This window comes from Penaeus monodon, chromosome 13, assembly GCF_015228065.2.
Source record: "Penaeus monodon isolate SGIC_2016 chromosome 13, NSTDA_Pmon_1, whole genome shotgun sequence".
NCBI lineage: Eukaryota > Metazoa > Arthropoda > Malacostraca > Decapoda > Penaeidae > Penaeus > Penaeus monodon.
This window is the reverse complement of record NC_051398.1, coordinates 26,418,536-26,428,679: the sequence shown is the minus strand read 5'-3', so window position 1 is coordinate 26,428,679 and position 10,144 is coordinate 26,418,536. Positions and strand designations below refer to the sequence as shown.

Genomic DNA, 10,144 nt, shown 5'->3' with positions numbered 1-10,144 from the left:
ACATATATTATATATATCATGTATATAATGTACCTTTCAGAAACACTTCTTATATACTTCAGAGTATACTGATTTTGACAGTATCTACAAAGCTTATGCAAATGCATAAAATAAACAAATTCTACATCTAGATATGAACACATTCATACATGTTGCAGTTTGTTATCCTCCTGTCTCTAAATCATTTAAATCCTTCACACTTATGGAAAAAGGAAGAAATCTTAGTATAATAAGCTAAATATGAAGTTCTATTCTTTCTCTGTAATTTAGCTTCTTTCTAACAGTAAAACAGGTTCAAATTGTCATACAAGTGACCTTAGAATGTAAAAAATATTCCTTTAATGAATTTTGGTGTTTGAACTTTGATAATATAGCTATCTTTTCATAAATAACATAATTCTTTATAATATGTGGCAATATTTTCTTTTAATATTTCTCAATTTTTGCATAGGTTTACCTCTTTCTTTATCTTAGACATATTGAATTTGATATTTTGTTCCAATCACGGTCAAGAGTCATCTGCACTTTGAACAAGGATGTTAATACATTGAATCTGAACACAGTAAGGAAATTTTTCAATCAAATCTACTTGCATTCTGTTTCTAGTTGTTAGATACATCTAAGTGCTTCTGGTAGATAAGTTCCATTTTAACATTATATATGAAAACAACATCTTCAGTAGTGATAATTTCTGCATGCCCTACATTCTGGAAAACTATATGTGCGGTTAAATAAATACTAAAGTTCATCATTACCTTTAAAGCCATATATCAACAAATGATATACTGATATTTCTGTTCTGAAGATCAGGATTATCAAGGAACACACACACATTAAGAGATATCTGTATCATTCTGCTGAGACAGACATTTATTAATTTTTCTACAAATGTAAATTCACATAAAAAAGTTAATTTCTACTTGTTTATTGAGAGATGCTGTACTAATGAAATTAATGTTAATCTCTCTTGGAAAAGGAAAGAAATGATTGGTAATGAATAAAAATAATTACATTCTGTACTGATTCTTCATCAGTATTCCTGAATGATTGGTATGCTTAACATTTCACAAAAAGCATTGCTTTACACTATGGAAAATTAATTACTTATGGTATGCTCATGAACTGCTTTATCCCATCCACAAGTAAACAAGGTATTGCCATCCTTCCAGGCCAGGCCTCGAATGAAGTCATTGTGTCGTTCATCCTCGTATCTGAATTTAAAATAAAAGGAAAACAATATAAGCCTTTTTTTAAGCTCTGCTTTTTAAAGTCAAATAAAAATAAGTGACAACATAAATAACTAGTTTTAGCATTTGTAATTAATATCATAAACAAAGAAGTCATTATAAAATATAAAATATATTTTTACAACTAAAAATTCAATTAAGTTTATATCTCATAATCAATCATTCTATCTTTACACAATAAATAATCAAGATTAAATCCCAAGTATAAAATCAACTTAGTGCAATAACAAATATATATACCTTGCTTTGATTGCTTCACTGTCAACATCTGCCACAACCAGTTTACAATCATTCCCACAAATAGCAACTTGGCTTGGTCTGAAAATAAAACTTCAATTTAAAACTAAAAGTAATAACTTATTTTATTCATAATTTCTGAAAATGAAAACTCTATGCAACTTTATCTGAAAAAAAAAATAAAGGTGATTTTCAAGAAACACTTCTCTATTTATTTACTTTCTATCTGGTACCACATGATGAAGTTAACCAACATAAGAAATTGATATGATTAGCAGTTTTGACAGTATCTACCTGCAAAGCATCACAAAATTCAGGGTTTTGCAAGTCTTGTTTTTTCCCTCCCTATCATTTATTGATTTTTTGTGTCTGTCTGTCTCTCTCACTTACTCATTCTATATGATCCCTCTCTTTATTCATATTTGGCTCAGACCAGGTAAACTTTGAACTAGTGATGTCAGGTAACACGTCATCATGTCATAGCAAAAAATCCTAGACACCAAGCAACACCTTATGTCACTTTTTTTGTTCTGACCACCAGCATGAACTCTAAGAGATGCCATAATTCAGGCACATGATTTTACCAGAAAGGTTTTTGTTAACATCAGGCATATTGAAATTAGTGTGCTGAATATTCTAACTAGTCTCTTTCAAGTTCTCACACTTTTCCAGCAATCAGATGTGTATAAAAACCCAAGTTAGGCAAGGATAATCACTTTTTGACTATACTTACACCATGCTTGGTTATTCAATATAAAGACAGTGGTAAGAAATCACCTCATGCTGGGGCAATCATACAAGATCACACATCCTTCTGCCATTCACCAATGGAAAAATGTCAATTTTCATCAAAACTGCATATTAAATTAACCCTTTCCCGATGGGTGGCATGTATGTATATGCCATGGCATGCCTGGACTATCTGCCGGTGGCATGTACGTACATGCCATGGTGTATGTATGGCCATGCCATGCGTTTTTTTTTTTTTTTTTTTGTTACAATTACAACAAAATATTATTTTTCTGCCACTGTTTTAACACTTTTTCTCATTTTTACTATACTATGCGTCGGTAATCGACTACATTGGCCAGAGATATTATATAGTATTCACGAAGTGATGATGTAAACCCACGTGAAAATACCAATATGTATTTGGGTAAAAAAAAAAAATCACGTATGTATAAAAACACTGAACATAAAATTATATCTATATGGAAGTGACAATATAAACCTGTTGAAACTAAAGTTTATCTTATAAAATAACTTGGGGGGGGAAAAAAACAACAACTAATGTTTCAACTCCATGATACCAAACATTGCTTATTTTATTCAGACTATAGAGCGCATGCTAGGGTGACAATATGAGCCCCCGGCAGCGGGGCCTGGGCCACTATGAATACTACCCGTCGGGAAAGGGTTAAATTCAAGTTGATGGATATTGATACCAAAGAATGAATTTTGGCAAAATTTCAATATAATCTTGTTAAGTTGTGAATCAGTCACATTTTTTACAAAGCTTTAATTAATAAGATTTAAAAACAACATTTCTTACCTTTCTGGGTTAGCTGCTAGTCTATAAAGTGGTCTGTTTAGTGCTTGGAAACTTGTAATATTGTAACTAAGGTTTGCTGTGTTCCGTAACACTATAGCACCACTCTGTACCCCAACCAAGTAGCCTTCTCCGCCTGCTTCTCCTGTGCCAGTCCACACTACACACTCAGGTTTGTCATCCCAATCACGATAAACACCTTGTAAATGAAGGTAAGAATTATTAAAAGTTAATCCATTATCACCATGTACACACACTGTCCAAAGTAGTTTTGTTCTCTGAATTTTGTTTACTGACAAATGACTAAAAATGCTTAGTCACCAAGTAGTTATTGATACTGTTATTATTATAAAGTCATCAAAATACTAATAATATTGAAAAAACAACAACAAGAAAAAGAGAAATGGTTAATAGTTCAAAAGCAAATAAATGTGCAAGACATCAAAGGTCATATTGCACCAGAAGTTAAAGAAAGCATCAGAAAGTATAGTAACAAAAAGGGTAACAAGTTAATGAATAAATGTGTTACACACAAAAGTCATACATCACTTAAGGATAGTATGACACTGAAATGAGTAATGAGGGATGACAGTAAAGGAAAAGGGGGAAGGTTAAGGGCAATTAAATGTGAGACCCAAAACAAGAATATTTCAGTGTACAAGAGCTATTATGAAATAATCAGAGTGATAAGGGTAAAAACAGTGTCAGAGAAGCAGGAGTAGGAGTAGAAGATTCATGGAATGAGACAAGAGATCCGGGGAAGGGCACTTTTGTGACAAAAGGGAGTCCCATGTGTATACAGGGGGGAGCAGAAGGAAGAGGGCTTGATATAGATGGAGCAGGGAGGTGCATTGGGAGGGAGTAGAAAAATTATTATAATGTGAAGCACTGTCTTGTGAATTTTGTTTATATGATTATGGTATGATTATAATATGAATTGTAATGATTATAGTACTATCATAATATGAAGCCTGGGTGAAAGCATTACTCATGGGAATTTGTGTTCTGAGGTATAGGGCAAAGAAGGAGGATTAGGGAGATGGATGGTGATCCAGACTTGATGCAAACATACACCTCTCATAAAATATCGCTGTCTGATAATAGAAGATTCATTTTGAGGCAAGAAATATGAATTAACTGCTTAACAGGAAAAAATCAATAAAAATAATTGTATTACACATTTATACAGCAACAATTGATCACTTCTTTTATCAATACTAAAAAGTTTCAAGGATATCAGGGTAAAAAAAAAAGTAAAAAAATACCCATAACAAGGAATCACTCCATTTAAGCTTTAAAAATACATGCAAAACCCTATTAATGGTTAATTGTTACAAACAAAATAAATGTGCTAGACATCAAAGGTCATATAGCACTATAGAAAGGTGTAGCAGTGAAAAGGGTAAAGGGGGGAGGGTAGCTGATTAAAAAAAGTTCTATAGCAGTTCAGGATAATATGGCACTGAAAGGGACAAGAAAGGTGTGGGGGCAGAGAGGATGAGTAAATGGGCAAAGATAGGGAACAAAGGTGATTAGATCAAATTCTGCAATGATGTCCATAGGGTAAGGATTTAAGGGCTACTAGATCACAGTTTCAGGAGAAATGTCACAGAAGGGAGTCACATGTGTATTCAGGAGGAAGTGGAAGCGATAATAGGGAAGGAAGGGGGAATGGTGCAGATGAAATAGGGGAATGGGATGTGTTGGGAGGTGACTGCAGAAGGAAACTTTGCCTACTTCTTTTCAGAGTATTGTTGGGAGAGTTGTCAAAGTAAGGGGTATAGAGGGGATCACAAAAAATCAATCCCATTTGGCTAGGCTAAACTGAGTACTCAAAAGATTTGCAGACGTTGGGGTAGCACAGGGCCTTGTGGAAGGAGTGATGTTGAATGAAGTAGTGCTGCAAACAGTAGCCAATGAGGAGGGGGTTGTAGTGGTGTTCAGAGTCGTGGCCAAAGGAGAGACTGGGGTCAGGGAACTTGGGGAATAAAAATCAGTGAGGCTAGTTCATAAAGGGGCAAAAACCTCACTGTCCCTATTAAAGGTACAAAATCTTCATTATTGGCAATGGAAAGCAAATGGAGAATATTGGGGAGAAAAAATAGTCCATCTCTCAGGAACCCCATGAGAGAAAAGGACAATTAAACAGGGGAATAACATGCCCATACCATAGCTGTTCATGACTGGCACAAAGTCAGCCTTTCGTCCTTTCAACATGGCTCTCACACCTAAGGAATTGAAGAGAAGGAAAAGGAAAGGGGAAGAAAAGAAGACTGTGCAAAATTAGTTAAGTCGAGGGCTGCGGTCTAAGGTAGGGGTGATCCCTAGCATTGGGCCTCAGTCTACAACTCCTAAGCCTTCCCACAGCAACATTGAGCAAGGGATTGAGGGAGGGAGGCGAAACCTTGATAGGAAAAGAAATTATTCTCACACATCATAAAAAAAAAAACCTGTATATGAAAAATAATTTTAGTAGTGCTAAAATAAAATCACAGATGCAATTAATAAATATCATATCACATCCTACATATTGACAATATGCCATTCCTTACATGAAGCAGGCTTTTGCAATCTTAAGTCCCACAACAGCACATTGCCATCCATTCCAGTAGACAGAAATACTTGATCATTGGTGGGATGTGGGGCAAGTCCTGTTACCTGCTGTGAATGTGCTACACTTAACAGACGAGATACTATTGAGGTATGAGAGTCCCATATTCTTATGCTGGAAAGGAAAATAAAGTTTATTATTTTTTGACTTCAAAAAATATATTAGAATGCAACTATAAATAAATGAAGCTTGTTCCTTTTCATGTCAAAATAAGTATAAAATATGTGCAGACAAGCTTCTAGAAACTAATTATTAGTTTCATATAACTGAACAGAAGTTAATGTGACAACAATTGAAAATAATTTAAACCAATGTCAGCAGGTTTATGTACTGTCCCCTTTAGATTTTTGTGAGTTTTGTTACATACAGATGGCTCCATGTTTGCTCAGCCACCAAGGAGTCTGTCAGTTGGCCCTAGTGACCGATCCTGATTTCCCAATTCCTTGAAGCGTCAGAAAAATGTCTTTCTTTCTAATACTATTAATATTGACATTGTTATCATTCTTATTCATATTATAATAATTAAATTGTTATTAAAATATTAATAACATCAAGGATAAAAAAATACAAATGAAGTTTTCAAAAAAATCAAGAAAATGGGTAAACAGGTGAGATAGGTAAGACTAATAGCTAACTCCTCAGTGACTACTCACTTGTAGAGACGTCTATGTGTAACGACAATAGATAAACTTCTATTACATTGGTATGGCACTGTAGTCTTGCCACCCACGCTAATTGGGTTAGAAATATTTTGAAATCTGAAAATTCTTATTAAAATGATAAAATTCTAATATTGTGGCCATAAAAGCTCATTATGCTTCACCTTAGTACTTCTGATATTTTTTGCAACCTACAAGAAAAAAATCCACCTCTCATGTCCGGTCATCCTGCAGTCCTCCCCAGTGAGCACACCACAATATTTCTGGACCCCACTTGGAAGTTTCTTTTATTCTGTTTTTTATCTATATCAGTCATATATATATATATATCTTTTTTTTTTTTGCCTATTAAGTCAAGTCATGAGAACCTGACATTTCTATGTCACTAGGAGTTGGATGTGATCTTTATGCTTAAAAGAAAAAGTGAAGCATTGGTGTTTCATTTCCCAAGTCAGTACCGATCCCAGACCCGGGTAAATAGAGAAGGTGACTCGATAAAAACACCGGGCGGAAGGCAATGGCAAACCACCTCTTTAAATTGCCAAGAAAATCATGGAAATCCATGATCGCCAATGTCCTTGTGGGACAGGGCACTTGAGAAGAAGAAGAAGAAGAAGAAGAAGAAGAAGAAGAAGAAGAAGAAGAAGAAGAAGAAGAAGAAGAAGAAGAAGAAGAAGAAGAAGAAGAAGAAAAAGAAGAAGAAGAAAAAAAAAAAAAAAGACAAAATATTTACAGTCCCCTCAAGACTTGGCTGTGCTTGATTCATGTGTTAGCATATGTGTGTGTGTGCACGCGCGTGTGTGTGTGTGTGTGCGCGTTGGTGTGTGTGTGTCTGTACTTTGGTGTGTGTGTGTGTGTGTGTGTGTGTGTGTGTGTGTGTGTGTGTGTGTGTGTGTGTGTGTGCGTTGGTGTGTGCATGCGTTGGTGTGTGCATGCGTTGGTGTGTGTGTGAGTGCGTTGGTGTGTGTGTGCGTGCATTGGTGTGTGTGTGTGTGTGTGTGTGTGTGTGTGTGTGTGTGTGTGTGTGTGTGTGTGTGTGTGTGTGTGTGTACGTGTTAGCGTGTGTACGTGTTAGTGTGTGTACGTGTTAGTGTGTGTACGTGTTAGTGTGTGTACGTGTTAGTGTTTGTATGTGTCTATGTGTGTGTGTGTGTGCATGTGCGTGTGAGTGTGTGTGTGTGTGTGTGTGTGTGTGTGTGCATTAGTATGTGTGTGTATTAGTGTGTGTGTATTAGTGTGCATGTGTATTAATGTGTGTGTGTATTAGTGTGTGTGTGTATTAGTGTGTGCGTGTGTATTAGCGTGTGCGTGTGTATTAGCGTGTGCGTGTGTATTAGCGGGTGTGTGCATTAGTGTGTCTGCGTTAGTGTGTGTTTTTGTATTAGTGCGTGTGTATGTATTAGTGTATGTATATTAGTATGTGTGTATATTAGTGTGTATTATTGTGTCTGTGCACTAGTGTGTGTGTGTGTATTAGTATGTGTTAGTGTTTGTGTGTGTGTATGTTAGTGTGTGTGTGTGTGTGTGTGTTAAGGTGTGTGTGTTAAGGTCTGTGTGTGTTAATGTGTGCGCGTGTGTGAGTTTGCGTGTGCCTGTGAGTTTGCGTGCACGTGAGTGTGCATGGGCATGTGTGTGTGCATGTGCATGTCAGTCTGTGTGTGCACAGGCATATGAGTGTGTGTGTATGTGTTAGTGAGTGTGTATTAGTGTGTGTTAGTGTGTGTGTGTGTGTGTTTGTGTGTGTGTGTGTGTGTGTGTGTTACTGTGTGTGCATGTTAGTGTGTGTGTGTGTGTTAGTAATAGTGTGTGAGTGAGTGTGTGTTAGTAATAGTGTGTGTGTGTGTGTGTGTGTGTGTGTGTGTGTGTGTGTGTGTGTGTGTGTGTGTGTGTGTGTGTGTGTGTTGTGTGTGTGTGTGCATTAGTGTGTGTGTGTGCATTAGTGTGTGTGTGTGCATTAGTGTGTGTGTGTGCATTAGTGTGTGTGTGTGCATTAGTGTGTGTGTGTGTGTGTGTGTGTGTGTGTGTGTGTGTGTGTGTGTGTGTGTGTGTGTGTGTGTGTGTGTGTGTGTGTGTGTGTGTGTGTGTGTGTGTGTATGTGCGTGAATGTGCCTTGGTAGGCAGGACTGTGCTGTGTGTATATTACGTTTGTTTCTCTTACTCTTTGTTTTGATTATGGTTGGGACATATCTTGAATATACTATCCATTTTATTGGTTTTGCTTAAAGAAATTTATCAGAAAGCTATGGGAATAATATAAACTAGTTTTTATATCTGTTTTATATATATCAAAGATTTTCCTTGCTATAACCTACCTCATATCAGCTGATCCTGTAATAATAGACTTATTATTACAGGTAACCTTGACACAGTGTATGGAATCAAGGTGCTCCTCTATCTGACACACACTCTGAAGTTGGCTGCCACTTGCTGATTTTGACACGGTGAAAAATTCAACAGTACCAGAATCCTGAAATCATTATTTTCTAATTATGTACAACATGCAGAGAGATTCCTACACTGAAACATTATATGATCTATTTCTGGAGTAAAATTTCCAAATTAAACCTGCTCCTGTTATGGGTATATTCTAGTAATGTTAAAGGGAAACTTGCCAATTAGAAAGATATTAGGTTGATAAGATTTTACCTCTTCTCCCAAGGCTATGGTATTTATGCATGTAAAGTAAATTAATAAGCATTAAAAGAAGAGATTTTAAAATTCTCTCTTTTTGTAACCTGCCCATAAGATCAGGCTGAATTGACTTTCAAGTGATGGCAATCTAATTTAGAATACCTTCATATTACTAATAACCAAGGTCATACTTCCTGATAATATAATAATTCCTGATAAGCCAGAATATCATCTTACCAATCATATTTCTCTGTATTCCCTAGAATTTTAACTACATAAAACCCAAAAGAAACTATTCTAATAATGTCTACAGGTAATTCATATATCAGATAAAAAATATATACTTAATTACAGAGACCAAAGTGATAAGAAACAGATTATTTACAAGATTCAATATGCTTACCTGACCAACAACAAGATTTTTCTCATCAATAAAAGCTGCATCCACTACTCCAGAATTAATTTCATAAGCAGTAAGACATTTCTCAACTGAAGGAGCAAGGGAGGGATCATCATAGTACCAGATGGAGCCTCCCCAATATCGGCCAGTCAAATTACTGCTACCCATAAGGAAGTGGCCATCTATGGAATCAAAGGAAAAAGACATTGCAAGTATTAACCTCACTTAAAAAATGCATAACTAATAGCAAATATCAAAATTTATACTTTCATTATGTTTAATGCTTAAATTGTTTGCTGCAATGATTTGTAGTACATATGACATTTAAAATCAACAAACCTTTACTGAATGTAATGAAATCCAGCTGTTTGTCCACCTGGCAAGGCATGTGGCTTGCTGGCTGTTCCATCCCAGCTGGACTAGTCACATCCTGCTGGAAAGCAATAAGCACATGCATCAATATCTTAATTGTTATTTTTACAAATACATCCATACACGTCAGAAACATTGCTGTAATAACTTCTGCCAATGCATCAGATACAGATTTGCATCAGTGTAAGCAACACAATTCATAATCACGCAGGCTACATGCAAAGGCTGTCATTTCTTGCACATGCAGAGGCTGTCATTACTTGTGCTCTTTAAACCTGGATATCTTATCAGTCTGTGACAATTACCACTGCTACAGCACTAGTAATGAGTGGTAATATGAGGAAAGAGTGGCAGAGTTTCTGAAGGCACTCCTGACTTAATGAAAGAAAGAGTGTTGACATCAAACTCTATTCACGTATGTATCTACCTTGCTACTTG

The 10,144-nt window shown here is 35.9% G+C and overlaps 1 protein-coding gene across 1 annotated transcript; it reads right to left on the bottom strand.

Moving 5' to 3' along the window:
• Positions 1 to 836: 836 nt before the first annotated feature.
• On the bottom strand, positions 837 to 9,767 carry LOC119580203 (methylosome protein 50-like; the record flags this gene model as incomplete). The annotated part of the gene is given in 7 exon segments (XM_037928202.1): positions 837 to 1,211; positions 1,488 to 1,565; positions 3,037 to 3,232; positions 5,586 to 5,758; positions 8,616 to 8,770; positions 9,338 to 9,516; positions 9,674 to 9,767. Coding segments are annotated over 7 exon segments (990 nt in total), but the record flags the coding sequence as incomplete, so codon positions are not given.
• Between the last annotated feature and the right edge of the window lie 377 nt (positions 9,768 to 10,144).